General features: G+C 35.8%; 3 protein-coding genes across 4 annotated transcripts; 2 read left to right on the forward strand and 1 right to left on the reverse strand.

Moving 5' to 3' along the window:
• The first annotated feature begins 2641 nt into the window (after nt 1-2641).
• LOC110810193 (protein kinase PVPK-1) lies at nt 2642-6925 on the forward strand. 2 transcript variants are annotated; one of them, XM_022036280.2, is made up of 3 exons: nt 2642-3116; nt 3657-4948; nt 5911-6925. In XM_022036280.2, the coding sequence occupies exons 2-3, from the start codon at nt 3807-3809 to the stop codon at nt 6776-6778; spliced, it is 2010 nt and encodes a 669-aa protein (XP_021891972.1). In that variant the 5' UTR covers nt 2642-3116; nt 3657-3806; the 3' UTR covers nt 6779-6925. The 2 variants fall into 2 exon arrangements, with proteins under 2 accessions (XP_021891972.1, XP_021891973.1); XM_022036281.2 differs by lacking the exon at nt 2642-3116 and adding an exon at nt 3153-3334.
• A 1997-nt stretch (nt 6926-8922) lies between these two features.
• Nucleotides 8923-11282, forward strand: LOC110810238 (altered inheritance of mitochondria protein 32-like). The gene is made up of 5 exons (XM_022036331.2): nt 8923-9378; nt 9488-9561; nt 9862-10167; nt 10274-10357; nt 10738-11282. Exons 1-5 carry the CDS (start codon nt 8965-8967, stop codon nt 11066-11068), a joined length of 1209 nt encoding a protein of 402 aa, XP_021892023.1. The 5' UTR covers nt 8923-8964; the 3' UTR covers nt 11069-11282.
• Nucleotides 11283-11946: 664 nt separating this feature from the next.
• LOC110810232 (ARM repeat superfamily protein) lies at nt 11947-13959 on the reverse strand. The gene is made up of 3 exons (XM_022036325.2): nt 13496-13959; nt 12388-12924; nt 11947-12307 (listed from the first exon to the last, which is right to left on the reverse strand). The coding sequence occupies exons 1-3, from the start codon at nt 13708-13710 to the stop codon at nt 12037-12039; spliced, it is 1023 nt and encodes a 340-aa protein (XP_021892017.2). The 5' UTR covers nt 13711-13959; the 3' UTR covers nt 11947-12036.
• Between the last annotated feature and the right edge of the window lie 1571 nt (nt 13960-15530).

Raw genomic sequence — 15530 nt, forward strand, 5'->3', positions numbered from 1 at the left:
CTTTTCCGTGATTTTTTGGCCCCCCGAGGGCCCTAGGGTTGTTTTCTGACAAGGACCGATGCGAGTGTGGCCGAATTCGGCCAAAAACGGCCGAAAACAGTCAACCCGAGGCGACTCGCCGCCGCCAGCGGCGGCGCCGTCGCCGGAGCACGGCGGAGCCGCCGTGCCGGAGTTGCGATTTGGGCCGAAAGAGGCCCTGGGCCTAATTTGGATTTTTTTTGGAACACGTGCAGGTACTGTTAGCGTGTTTCAGTTCCCCGGGAAAAATTCAGGGAAAATTAGGGACAGCCTGCAGGCGCACTGTGAATCGTATTCGGATCCCGAAAACAAGTAAGGACCCCTCACCCTATTTCCTATCACGGTATTAAAGTTCAAAATGATAAAACGGTATTTCTTGAATTAACGCATGTGTGAAATTGCTTAAGGTTGCTAATGGAGCCCGAGTCTAGTGTGATTAATGATTTACTGTTGTTTGGCATGTTTTACACTGTTTTACAGCTTTAAATGCATTATGGGGTTTGATGTGTTCATTTTATAATTTCGAATGCATATATTACTGTTTTATTAATTATGGGTTGAATGACTGAAGAACTGATACTGTATGTTGTCTGTTCGGCATGAATTACGATTTGCTTGTTTAAATGTGAATTGATGATGCTTATTGAGGAAAAAGGAAAATGAAACATTGTATAGACTGATAATTGTATGATGGGGACAGCCTGACTAGATATCCTGGGAGATGGTGGACGGACCAGGTCCGTAGGGAACCCTACCGGGATTGTGGTCTCACATGCCGGACGGGGCATGGAGATCTTATGGTTTTGGCACCCATACCGGACGGGGTATGGGGACGGCCCGTTTCACCCTCATACCGGACGGGGTATTGAGGTTTATGGTTTTGGCGCCCATACCGGACGGGGTATGGGGACGGCCCTGGAAACTGATTATGAATGTTAAAGGTTAACGGGTAGCGGGACCCCTAGGGACCCCCATGGATACTAGTAGGCTGGTAAATGAGAAAAGGATATGTTGTATAATGATTGAATTATAAAAGGCGTGATAAGTGCTATGTTTTACAGCTTATATTATTCCATGATTGTGATAATGTTATTATTTTTCTTATATTGTTTTCATAAATTCCACCGAGGTAAGTGGATGGTAAAGGTTTTCATGTTAATAAACGAGTTTATTGTAAATTATGCTCCATTGGTCTTTTTGTGGTTTTCTACCCACCTTTATCTCCGTGACGGTGAGATATCGTGATGTTCTTACTGGGCTAGTGTAGCTCACTCCTTAATTAACCATTTCAGATCAGGAAGACATGGTTCCCGAGCCCGTTCCGCAGGAGGACGACGAAGGGGATGCCTAGAGACTCTGTAGTCATACGCATAGTTTATTTTCGAGTTTTCTTTCTTAGTTAGTTTAACCTTTTATATTTTAAGTACGTTTTTTTGGGTTTTTTCGTGTAAGGGATGTTAACTGAAATTTTGATCTCGCTTCCGCATTCGATATATTTAAATACTCATTTCTTTTTTAATATTTTTCGGGGCTGTTACATAACATCTCTGAAATTAAGGTTGATGCGTTACATATGGCATATAAATCACACTTGAAAATCGTTGATAATTAGCTATAATAACAAGTGTTGTAATCTAATTACAAAAAAGAAATAAACTACATTAAGATTTATCTTACAAGATCTATTTGATATTTGAAAATTATTCACATAACAATTAAAAAAGTAGAGACATCACAAGAGAAACTTTAAGATGATAAATTTTTATTCAAATAAAAGTGAAAATTCAAGAAAAAATTTGTCAAAAAAATATCAAATTTTTGAAAAAAAAAAATTTAAAAATACATATGATCACATGAAGAAAACATTGTCAAGTACTTATTAAGAGAAAAAAAAGTGTTCCATTAAAAAAATAATAACAAAAAAAAAAAGTGAAGGGCTCTTGTGAAATAAGGAAAGTCGATTTTCTGTCCATTTAATTATACGGTACCATTATTATTATTTTTTATTATTTTATTATTTATTAAAATAATAAATTTATTTTTTAATTTTTAATAATGTATTATATTGTGATTCTATTTTTTATTATTTTACTTAAATATTTTTAGTTATCATATCATAACATATAATCATAAATCACAAAATTAAAAACTATATCAAAAATTTCAACTTTAACACAATTTATTTTAGTTAGTTAGGAAATATTAAACACACAAATATAAATTAGTTATAAAATATATATATATATATATAAATATTTAAACTAATTTTTTTATAAAAAAATTCTCTAAAATTTACCCAATGCAAACTTTTCTTTTCAGATTTTAATGCTTTAAAATTATTTTCGTTAAAAATATTATATACAATAAATATTAATATATAATTACATTTAAAAAATTTAAACATGATACATAATATAAATTATATAATTTATATACTATTTATCAATCCATATTAAATACCCTTTTTAACGGTCACCCGAATTATAATTTTGCTAAAATTTCTAATATAATTTGGCTTGTAAAAAATGTATAATTATAATATAGTAATAATAATAATTATTATTATTATAAATAAATAAATAAATAGTTAAAAAAACAAGAATAAGAAGCTCGCTTTACAGGAGGGAACAATTCAAGGATAAAGACGGCTTTTAAGCCTTTTGCTTTGTTTGTGAAGCTCGCTTTGTTTTTTATATCTTCTTCAAATCACAATCCTCCATTACCAGAAAATTTACAGAACAATCTTCCTTTTTCCTCTTCTTCTTCTTCTTCTTCTTCTTCTTCTTCCTCCTCCAATTTTTTCACTTACCCAACAAAGAAAAAAACAGAGGAGGAGTCATAGTATTATTCTTATCTTTATACAATTCTCTCTCTCTCTCTCTCTCTCTTTCTCTCCTTTTCTCTTTCTCTTTCTTTCTTGTTTCGATCGATCTGAAGAGCTCTTCAGTGAAAAAGTTGTTTCACTTTCTCTGCGAGTTTTTTTTTTCTCTCTTTTCTGTCTCTCTACTTTTCTCTCTCTGTTTCTTCTATTATTGTCTGACTGTCCCACTTGATGAGAGATTACTTCGTCTTCATTTCTATTTCTCTTATTTGATCAGGTATATTCCTTCTCAACAATCTTTCATTATCTGATTGCTCCTTGAAAAGGGTTTTTTTTTTTTTTTGGGTTGTGTTGCTTTGTTTGGTTGGTGAGAAAATCACGGGGAAAGAACAGAATCGGTGTCTGTTATTTTTTACGGTTTCTTCCTTCATTTTCTATGCAACCAAACAGAACATATCGGGCTGACTATACTAGTTTAAGGCGGCTTTTGATTGAGTAAGCAATCTAAATTATTGGGTTTGAGTAGAATTATTGACATGCTTGAGTCTTGAAAAGGGTTAGATACTCCGTATTTATATCCCCTTTGATTGCTAATCACGGTTTATATCTTGATTCCTGGATCAGTTATTGTTAAAACTTGTTTTTGCCGCAATATTAGGGGTTTTATTTTATTGGAAATTATCCTTGGTGATTGGATCTTTAATGGGTATCTGCAGTTTCTTTTTTTCTGTGAATATTCTTTTACTTGAATTTGCAGAGAAGGGATATTATTAAAGTTCATATCTTTATTTCAAACATTTCTTTTATTCTGTAACAGTTAAATCTTCATTTTAGAAGGACATTAAAGTGGAGGATTCTGGGAGTTGAATGGCTTTAGCTCCGGCTGGTTATTTCTAGTTGGCTGCAAAAGAGAGAATACTGTGCTTAATTGAATTTCTGTGAAGCATTGTCTGGTGTTGATTTATCAATGGAGTCATTTGTTAATGGAATTAGTTCTTCATCAAAGACTAGGATTTCAGTTCCTTTAGGCAACGAACCTTCATCTTCGAATGGGACTCCTTGCCCCTTGCTGCCTCCATCTCCGAGACAATCCAGAAACGAACCTGCTCATACTCATGGATCCAGGATGATCCATCAACGAAATGGTACTGAAATCAATGAAAAGCGTCCCTGTAAATCATCTTCCCGTGGTAGTTTGCAGCAAGAAGAGTTTGGTAATATGGCAAAACAGTTTGATGACTTGAGTAAGGGGAAATCTGGATATGTTGGCTCGGTTAATCTTGTTAATAAAAGGGTAGATGCATCTTTGGAGAAGAAGATGGAAAATGGATCTTTTGTCAACCATCCTGTTGATGATTCTGAGGCTTCTAAGTCAGCTGGCTCCCTGGAATCTGAAGACACAATCCCAGTCTCCTGTAAGGAAGGCATTGTCCAGATGAAAAACCAGTTAGCATCTCAATCTGAGTCCAAATTTTGTCCAAGCCCTTCGAATAGTCTGTTTACCGGTACCCTTTATTCCGAAGCCAAACAAAGCTTCACGAATACAGAAGTGAGTGAATGTGGAAGCAGCATTGAGAAGTCAGGTAAAAGTGGCGAAGTGAGTAACTCTTGTGATTTTATCGAGAGCAGGAAGACAAGCATCTGCAGAGGCAGCACCGGCAGTGATGTTAGTGATGAGAGCAGCTCTAGTAGTCTAAGCAGTACCATGTACAAGCCTCACAAGGCTAATGACACGAGATGGGAAGCGATTCAAGTTGTTCGATCTCAATCTCGTGATGGAGTGTTGAATGTTAATAACTTCAGGTTGTTGAGGAGACTGGGATGTGGGGATATTGGCAGTGTTTACCTAGCAGAATTGACTGGCACTAGAAGCTTTTTTGCCATGAAGGTTATGAATAAAGAAGCTTTAGCTAGCCGGAAGAAGCTTCTGAGAGCGCAGACGGAGAGGGAGATATTGCAATCTCTGGATCACCCATTTTTACCCACTTTATACACACACTTTGAGACAGAGAAATTTTCTTGCTTGGTCATGGAATTTTGCCCTGGAGGAGACTTGCATGCCCTTAGACAAAGACAGCCAGGGAAGTTTTTCTCAGAGCACGCCGCCAGGTTAATTCTCCATCTAGTTTCCTTTAAACTGTTTGTTGTTTTACGATGTATGCATGTATATTATATGCATAAATACATTCTTTCTACCAGATGAAACTTGTAGTGGCAGGAGGAGCCCTAAGAGAAGGCTTCTTTTTTCAAAATCAGGAAAAAAGCTTGAAAGTCGGATAAAAGATAACATCTGGGTTATTTTCTTGTCAAAGTTAGAATTTTTGTTGCTTGAATCAATTGGGTAAATGGGATTTTCAGATCAGTTCAATATTTCAACTATCTACTGCTTATACATGAGATTGGAAATCTCTACTTCAAGCTGCTTTGATTTCTTGGAGGTTTCATTAGGAACCAAGATACTTATTTTCCATTGCAAGTACTCCAAATCAGTTTGAACAATGCTATAGTCATATTCAACAAATATTTCTTAACACTTTCTATCAATTTTCTGCAACTACTGTTTTTGTCAGCTAAGTTTTTCGAACTCATATCTTTCAAGTTAACTTTCACCTTTATGACTTGGTTTCTTTCTTCAGTATTTCAATAGTTTAGAAAAAGTGCAAATTCTCATTTCTCTCAAGTCCTCCCGTTATGTACTTATTATTCAATTCCTCATTCTAATTCTCATACCAGTTTTCATATAAACAATTAGATCATCAGGAATTAACATTGTTTATTAGTCACTGCTTGGTCTCGTGAGGATAAGCAGTTTTGTTTTCGTGACTTGTTGACGAAGAAACTTTTTAGGGAGCCTGCTTCAGGAGCCTCGTTTTATTCTAATTCTTAACCTAACAAAGAATAATGATCTTGTTCTGGGAATTCCGTCTTCTAACTTCCTGGTTTAGCACTGGCAATTTGCGAGGAATAATAGTTTGGGCAAACCTTGTTTATCACTGTAATAGTCTATGTTAATTGGAAACAATTCATTATTATTGTTATTATTTGCATTAATCTTCATAATTACCTTGCAGGTTTTATGTTGCAGAAGTACTCCTTGCCCTGGAGTATCTGCACATGCTTGGGATCATTTATAGAGACCTTAAGCCAGAGAATGTGTTGGTTAGGGAAGATGGACACATAATGCTTTCGGATTTTGATCTCTCTTTAAGATGTGCGGTCTGTCCAACTCTTGTCAAATCCTCCAACTCAAACTTGGAGTCCAAGAATTCCGGATACTGTGTTCAGCCTGCTTGCATTGAACCAACTTGTGTTATGCAGCCAGATTGTATACAACCAGCATGTTTTGCCCCGCGGTTCTTCTCAAGCAAGTCCAAGAAGAAGACCAAAGCAAAACACGATGCAAATCATCAAGTCAGCCCTCTCCCGGAGCTGATTGCCGAACCCACAAATGCTCGATCGATGTCCTTTGTGGGCACCCACGAGTACTTGGCACCAGAAATCATCAAGGGCGAGGGCCATGGCAGTGCTGTGGATTGGTGGACATTTGGGATCTTCCTTTATGAGCTTTTGTTTGGCAAAACACCTTTCAAAGGTGCAGGAAATAGAGCTACCCTTTTCAATGTGGTTGGACAGCCTTTGAGATTTCCGGATTACCCTACTGTTAGCTTTGCAGCTAGGGACCTGATCAGAGGCCTATTGGTGAAAGAGCCACAGCACCGGCTTGCCTATAGGCGTGGAGCGACTGAGATTAAGCAGCACCCGTTCTTCCAGAGCGTGAACTGGGCGCTCATTCGCTGTGCAAATCCTCCGGAGGTACCAAAACAAGTGTTGATGGAATTGGCTGCTGGACCGGACATAGTGAAGGCGCAGACAGGCAGCCAGGTTCCGGGTGTAGATGTGAAGCCTTCAGGTAATTATTATGAGATTGATTTCTTTTGATTCTTGTGAGAAATTTTTCTTTCTTTGAGGGAAAAAGGAAAACAAAGAATCTGTACTTCCATGGCCTCATTTGTACTAGTGCTTAGAACTAACAGCACAGTAGAGAAAAGCCAAATCCAATTGAATGAGGAATGAATTTGCTGCTCATCTTTCTTTTTAAGCAGGTGGAAGTAAGCTTAGAACTTTTTACCACTGTGTATTTGATTAAGTTGTCCTAAAGTTAGCATCTTGCAGCCGTTTTTCTCAACAGATAGCGTGTTTGGGTCAGATTGGTTTCAGATTGGTGGGAAAACTGTACCCGGGTGGGACAGATTCGGGTTTGGCCTATTCATGCCTGCCTGAGCCAGGCTTGACATATATTTTTGTTTTCAACAGATTGTGAGTTTGGGTCAGATTGGTTCCAGATTAGCAGGAAAACTGTACCCGGGTTGGAAAGATTCCGGTTTGTGGAATAGATTCGGGTTTCGCCTATTCATGCCTGCCTGAGCCAGACTCGGCATATATTTGTTTTTCAACAGATAGTGAGTTTGGATCAGATTGGTTTCAGATTTGCAGGAAAACTATACCCGGGTGGGACAGATTCGGGTTTGTGGGTTAGATTTGAGTTTTGCCTATTCATGCCTGCCTGAGCCGACTTGACATATATAGGGTCGGATGAATTGCAAAATCTATAAGGTCCAAAGATTAAAAAAAGAAAATTCAAACATGAATCAAGTTCAAGACAGGTTCGGATTCATATATTGTAAGGATGAGTTGGGTTCGGATTTGGTAAAATAGTTTGTGATATTTTTGGGTATCAACCAATTCCTGACTTGAACCTGAACCTACACCGAATATCGCCCATGACTTGATGCCTGAAAATATCTTTGATGGGGAAAAAAAGACAGAGATCATCGACAGATTAGGTTGATATATTGACTATGGAGTATGAACCAATAATGGTGATGAAGAATGATAGTCTTTAACAACATTGACAGAGTAAAAGTCAGTCATGGATCCCCTTTCACAAAGAGGGACAGTGTCGTTGTCTTGAAAGAAAATTATGGGAATTTTACAAATTAAATTCACTATATATATATATATAAGCATATACATATATCCAATCGCCAGCACTTTTTGCGCTTTCCTATGTGTGCAAATCATCTGTATCTATACGTGTATGTATATGTCACGGAAGATGAGTTTCTCTCTCTCTTTTTCTTTCTAATTTTTGAACTTATTTCTTAAAATTGTGATTAAAGAAATTTCGGAGTTCTATTAAATATTTATTATTATAATAACACTAATCATGTTTAGAACAGGTAAAAGTTAAATTTATATTAATTTTATTAAATTTAAAATTTAAAATATATTATTTTAATAGTAATGAAAAGCATAGAAAACAAAATAAACGTGAATCACGATCCAAGTCGGCGGTTGACTAATGACCGTAAACATGAGTTACTGATGGTCACGTAGAACAATTTGAAGGCCCAATTAGAGTGCAAAGATTTGAAAATAATTATTTTGTACAGTAAATTATCAATTTATTATTATGTTAAAAAACCTAAGCTGAATTACCAATTTATCCCCCAATATTATCATTTCAGTACTACTGCAGTGGTAAGGCCACGCGCTTGCGACACACGCTCCGTATCTCCTAAATTCAGTTGGGGCCCACATAATTTTTGGGATCTGAGCGTTTTATTTTTCTCTTCCAAGGCCGTCGGAGGTGAAGGTTATTCAGAATCATGAAATTTGGTACACTCGGGACCACGGTAGGTTACTATACGGTCCAATCTAATTATGTACTTTATATTTTTTATTATGTTCACAGTTAAAATTACAGTGCAATTTATATTTACTATTTTATGATATTTTACTGAATTTTATAATTAACTTATTTAAAGTTAAAAGTATAAATAATTTACATAATTTAAAAAGTTTTATTAAAAACAATCGACTTGTGATTCTCCACCGATCTTACTGTAGGTGCGAAAATAGAGAAACATTACTAGCCTATCCCACTAGCCCGTGTTGTCACGCTCCAACCGTAATTTTTACCCGTTTGGTTTTCCCTCGTCATGTATCCATCCCACCGCACCCCACCGCACGCGCGCCTCGCCGTCCGAAAAATTATAAAAAAAAATAATAATAAAAATCAAAACAACTTCCCTTCTCCAGTTCTCTCTCAGACACCCCCACATATGCGCACTGCGCACCCTTCCTGCTATCTCCTTTCAGCTGCAGCAGCGACCCGCATTTGTCACTGTGCTCTCTTCCATCTCTCTTCCAATCGTCCTTTTTCTCTCTCGCTGCACCAAACCCTAACCTCAAGCGAAATCCTAATTCCACATCGGAGCCGCTCTCTTTTGCTCAATCCTTCCATGGCGGACTCAGAGGATCTTTCTACAATCTCCGCGGAAGAGGACACCAACTACGGGTTCAAGAGAAATGAGATGTATTCGAGCAATCTTGCTGGGACGGTGGATCCTTATGATCGTCACGTGTTTCTATGCTTCAAAAGCCCCGACGCGTGGGCCTCACGCGTGGAAGAGGATTTCCTTCCTAAACTGCTATCATCTGCAGTTAAAGCTCGCAAAGGCGACATCACTGTCAAGGTACGTCGGTTTGGTTTGTTTACATATGGTGCAATTAAGGTTTTATCTGAAGTTAGGGGGTGGATTGGAGAGTTGATGGTTGTGGTTTTTTTGTGTTTGGTTTTGATAGACGAAATTAACGGTGTGCGAGGGAGGTGAGTCGGATGGAGACGTGCTGATTTTCCCGGAAATGATCAGATACAAGTGAGTTTTTGTAGAACTTGATTCTCGAATTATTCCTTTTTGTAATTGCTAAGTTCCGATTCCGTTTCTTTGATTTTTTCTTTTGTTTTTCTTGAAATATTCTTTTGTTTTTCTTGAAATATTCTTTGATCTTTTCTTCAATATCTCCAGATATGGTAAATGGCGAGTACTGAGGATATATTAATAAATTATTGTTTCTTTATTTAGTTTGAGATTGTATTGTTCTTTTGAGCAGTAAGCCACTATCACGGAATTTTTCTCTTGAATTCTAAAGATTGTGTCGTCTTCTTGTGATTTAAGAGGTTTGAAGGATTCGGATGTGGATAGTTTTGTCGAGGAAGTGCTCGTGAATGGAAAGCCATGGGCGTCTGGATTGCAGGAGGTTTTGACTGGTTCCTACATTTTTGTGTGTGCTCACGGCAGTCGGGATAAGAGATGCGGCGTTTGTGGACCAGCTCTTATTGAAAAACTCAAACAGGAGATTGAGTTGCGTGGACTGGCAGGTCAGGTATTTGTTAACCCGTGCTCTCATGTTGGTGGACACAAGTATGCTGGGAACGTGATAATCTTTAGTCCTGATTCAGAGGGGAAAATTATGGGTCACTGGTAAGATTTCAACATTAATTTGTTACCGGTGTACAGTAAAGTAGAAGTAAGCTTGACATGTTTAGTTTCCCTGTAGCACTCATTAGTTCATGCCATTTGATTGCAGGTATGGTTATGTATCTCCTGATGATGTGCCTAAATTGCTGGATCAGCATATTGCAAAAGGGGAAATAATAAAGCGGCTTTGGAGGTTTGCATTGTTGTGTTTTTCTGTATCCTGTTTTATGGAACTAACTTTAGCGACCAGGTTAATGCTTTTGTTTGCAATGAGTTAGTACCATAGATATCAAATTTGTGATTATGTGAGACTTCCTTTCATTTTCTTCTCTGAATATTTATCAATTCTGTTTATTAAATTAACAACTAAAACTTCATAGATTTTGTTTTTTATGGGTTTAATGAATTAAATGAAATTGGGGACTGTTTTGTCTTTGTGGTCACAGCTATTTAGGCAATAACTTGCATTTTTACTTTTATGTTCATGGCAAATGTTACATTTCTCGTCTGTAAGTATGAGGTATACCATTGTATCTTTAATACAAAGAGGACAGTAACAAATATTACTTTCAGGGGCCAACTGGGGGCATCTACCAAGGAAGATGAAACAGTGGAGGAACAGAAGCTTCCAAATGGAGATGATGTAAAGAAGCAGGAGAAGCTAGAAGAAATCAACATCCAGGAGAACAAGGATGACTCAGGAGGCTGTTGTCAGGGAGCTAATGGGTTTTCATGTTGCAGGGCTGAAAGCCCAGAAGCTAGTGAGCAGAAGAAGAAGGGGCTCTGCAGATTGTCAAGTTGGATTGGCTTATTGGAGCAAAGTGATATTCTTGCAGCTGCTGCTGTTGTTGGAGCCGTGGCAACTGTTGCCGTGGCTTATAGCTTATATAGAAGGTCAGGCTGAAACATGCCTCGTTATCCCTAATTGCTGCACTTCCGGGGTGTGTGTATACCTCCTCTTTTTTTTGGTAGACAGATGTAATAATATCGTCAAATAATTCTCCAGACTACTCACCATGTTAGGGGAAGGAGAACGACTGTGTATGTCTTAATATGTTAGAAAAAAAAAAATTAACTAAATATTTTGAGCATGCTTTAGAATGCAAGCTTGAGCTCTAGTGTTCCTCTTGTTTCTTCACTGTTGTTTCTATGAATACTGGGTGACTGTCTCATTCTCAATCCTAGAGAATGTTGCAAGAAAACTTATCCGGGAACTTGATACATCATAACACTTGATATATTCAGTTTGTCGATACCTATAAAGTCCTTAGACGGTTTTCACTTTTAGTTCTATATCAAATGGGGAGTTAACTGTTGATCTGAGAGATGCCTCGATGGGTTATTTTATTAGTTGAGTCTACAGAAATGTGTTCTTTGCATGTATCCCGAAAGGGATTCTTTCTATTTTTTTAGTGGGAAAAGGAACCATAATTGTTATCACTGGTTAGGCCATTTTCAGATTTGAGAGAATCCTTGTTCTTGTGTGTTTTATATTAACTCTGTTTTAGTCAGGATTGTTTCACCATGATGGAGCACTTCATAATTCTGTTAAATTAAATTGTAAAATTAATAATTGTTGGATTTTTTTATAAGTTCAGTTAGTTTATACCTATAAGCTTTTTATGGTTGTTTCTGTCACAGACCAAATAATTTGAGTAAAATCACTTTTACTAAACAGTTTTACTGTGCTTCTTACTACCCCTTAGAACTTTTAACATTGAAAACCAGAGACCCAATGAGCAGGAAAAAATAAAAACTCCTAAACACTGAAGTTGGCAAGAAGAAGAAAAAGAAATCTCAAGCCCATTTCGTATATTTACAGGAAATAAAATAAATAAAAAAAGAAGAAACTTATTTTAATCTTAGCGTATATCATGTATTAAGCTTTGCGATCATCTGTTCCACTAGTCTCAATGTTGTCCCTGGAATTTTCTCCCTCTCTGCAAAATCAATCTCCCTCATTACTTGCTCTACAAGCTCATGCTTCGATTCTCCTCTACACGTCGATTCATAATTCGAGCAATCCCTCAGAAGTAATAGCAGATCTCCTGCCATGTTCTTCGCTCTCCATGTCCCATCTACGCTCAACTGTAGCAGACCAGGCATTACTCCTTCCCGCAGTATCAGTCCTCTGTATGTCTCCCTGCATTTTTGTGTTCATAATTTGTATTAGGATAAAACAACGTCGTAGATAAAATCCGAACAAGACCGTGCGACATTTACCTGCAGCTTTGGCATATATGAAGGAGAATTGCTACAGCATGTTCTTTGCACTGTGCAGAACCCTCCTCAATTGCTTCAACCAAAACTCTAATTGCCCCACCAGTGCTCGTGATTTCTTCAACCGCTGTTTCCGACGAAGACACCACATTTTCGACCAAGGCTATTGCCTTCTCCACCAACTCCGACCACTTTTCCGAGCAATTCGCCAGACGGAGCAACGTAAACGACACGTTGGAAGAGGCAATCAATGGAATGATCTGATCACAAGTTGAGAGATTGTGCAAGGTGGCTATAGCATCCACCTTTGTTTGGAAGCTAATTATGCTGTTCGAGCTCTTGTCGTTATGGAAATCTGCATTGAGAGTATCGATGAGGAGCTGGATTGCCCCAGAAGAAGCAATGGCTAGCTTGTTTGCTGCGCAGGAAGAGAGAATCAACACTGCTGCCATTGAGAGCTCAATCAATGGCTGGCTTCGGCATTGGAGTAGGTCTAGCAGAATCGGGATCACCCCTGATTTTACAATCCTGATTTTGTTTCTGTTGAAACAAAATTACCCATCAAAGAAAATCATCCATTAAAGAAAAATCAAACTTACCCCAGATAAGCTTTCCAAATCTTGAAACTGAATTTCACTAGATTTTGAATAAATTACAGTTTCAATTATGGAATTTGGTCTCGGACTGTTTAAATGAAAGCTTAACTATCCAGATCAACATTGAAATCTTTGACCTGTCTATTGAGAAGCTGATGAACAATCATCTGCTTTCGGAAGAAATCAAAAAATTTAATAGGAATCCTACGAGACCCATTTGTTATTGCTTCATTCAATTTTTTTATTTCCACGTGAGAATAGAATTCTCACTATTGAAAGAAAATTCAGAAAGTGAACAATGATATCTAAAATACCATGTATATATTCAAGTTATTTATAATAAGCTTATGAAATCTAAAAGCATTAATCAACTAAAAATTGAAGGGGAATTAGAACAAAAACAGGATTATATCTACCTCATTGTTCATCTGGGAATATGAAAATGAGACTGGTTATGTTAAAAAAAGAACAAAAAAAAGGGGGAGAGGAAAAAAAGGAAGGAAGAAGAAGAAGACCTTTCACTGCCAAAAGCCAGACTAAGCAGAGCAAAGAGAGCAGCTTCTATGGCTTCATAATCTTGGGAATGTAGCATTGAAATCAATGGAGATATAACTCCTCTCTCTGCTAACCTATGCCTCTGCTTACTACTCAGCTTACTCAGCTCAGTAGCTGCTTGGATTTTAGTCTCTCTTTCACCATTCAAGAGGTTTCCCACCACAAATTCCTCCATGGAAAACTCTCTTCACCTTCCCCCCAACCCCACCCCCTCTTTTTGTGTATTTATATATATATGTATATGTCTTTGTATATATGTATTGGGTACTTACAGAATCAGATATATTAAGAAATGGTGGATGTTAAAGAAGGTGAAATGGGTTGCTTGAAGAAGTGATTTTAGTCTTTTTTGGGTATCCATTGTTTCAGAATGAAGCAACTTCCTTCTTTTTTTTTTTTTTTTTTTTTTTTGGTTCAAGCAGGTTTTTTAAGTGGATGTTTGGATATGGAGATATAAATACTGATTCCTAAGAATGAATCTTCAACTTTTCTATCATGGAAGCAAACCCTCTTGGCTTTACTTGTATCTTTTTCTTTTCTAAAGACAAAATTTTTATGTCATTATGGATTTTTTTTCTTCTTTTTGGGTTAACATTTTAAGTTGGTTTTGGATAATAACTCAAGTGATCATGAAAATATGTTTCTTAATTACTAATTATATTTATATTTTAGATTAATTATATGATGAATTAATAATTTAATTTTTTTTTTAATCTTGGTATGAGTAGTTCATAATTATTAGTTTAACCCATTATTGCATTTATATTTTTTCTTTTATTTTGACAATAGAAAATATTTTTGGGTATTTTTTTAAAAAATTTTACCATCATAGAGAATATTTTTTGGGTATTTTTTTTTTAATTTTACCATCATATAAAATATTTTTGGGTTTTTTTTTTATAATTTTACCATCATGTATATAGCTTTTTATCTTCTTAAAAAAAAAAAAAGAATCATGGGTCTACAAAAGGGTAATTTTCTATTGTTTTCTTTTTCTCTTTTCTCCTTTTTTTTTAAAAAAAAAAAATTCTATTGCTTAGATTAGGGCCAATGAGCAAAGAGATTTTCAAGAAAGTTATGAATTTTCTTCATTCACAAGAATGGGATTGAACAGTATATATAACACATGATTCCTAATTTTCTCAACCCTCTCTTTTTGTTTGATTTGATTCATACTTTTGTTGGAACTTTAATCATTTTACTTCTCTTAATCTCTTTCACATTTTTCTACCAAGTCTTATGAATTTTGTTGAAAATGTTATCCATCATACCCAATAAATTTCCTTTACATCAACCTACAAATTATAAAATAATAAATATGGGAATTTTGGTTTATATAATAATTAAATAATTTTTTTTCTTTTTCTATAGAACATTTTGATTCATTTTATCTCTAAGATTTTTTATTTATTTATTTTTTTCTAATATTATTACTTACTTTATCTTTAACATTAGAAAATACCACATAATTTTCTTGCATAATCCTTATTTAAATATCTTTTCGTTATTACCAAAGCATAAAATTGAAATAAAAAAACTATTATCTTAATTAAAATATTTTTTATTTTGTAGTATAACCAATCATAATTAATATAGAAAAATAAATAAAATAAAAGTAAGAGAGATATTGGATGAGAACATTAATTTTGGACCAACATATTTTACTTTACTTTTGCCGCTATGCAACGGCGGTGACTTTTAAGGAAGAAAATGCTTCTCAAAACTTTCATCATGATGTGGGAAAATTGAGCAAATGAGATTTTGTGAACTTTTTAAATTAGATTGTCTACTTTATTCAATTTAATTAAGAAATTCTTTATATTTTTGTGAATTTGTGTTATTATTAATGTACATATTTATTTGATTAATAAGATATATGTATTTTAATCATCTATTGTATGATAAGAAATACATATTTTCAAATTTTACGTTCTTACTTGGGGACGATATTTTAAGAATTCACCGAAAAAAGAATTTCCGACAAAAACATTTAAA

Source organism: Carica papaya, chromosome 1, assembly GCF_054855325.1.
Source record: "Carica papaya isolate Zhongbai chromosome 1, ASM5485532v1, whole genome shotgun sequence".
In the NCBI taxonomy this organism is placed as follows: Eukaryota; Viridiplantae; Streptophyta; class Magnoliopsida; order Brassicales; family Caricaceae; genus Carica; species Carica papaya.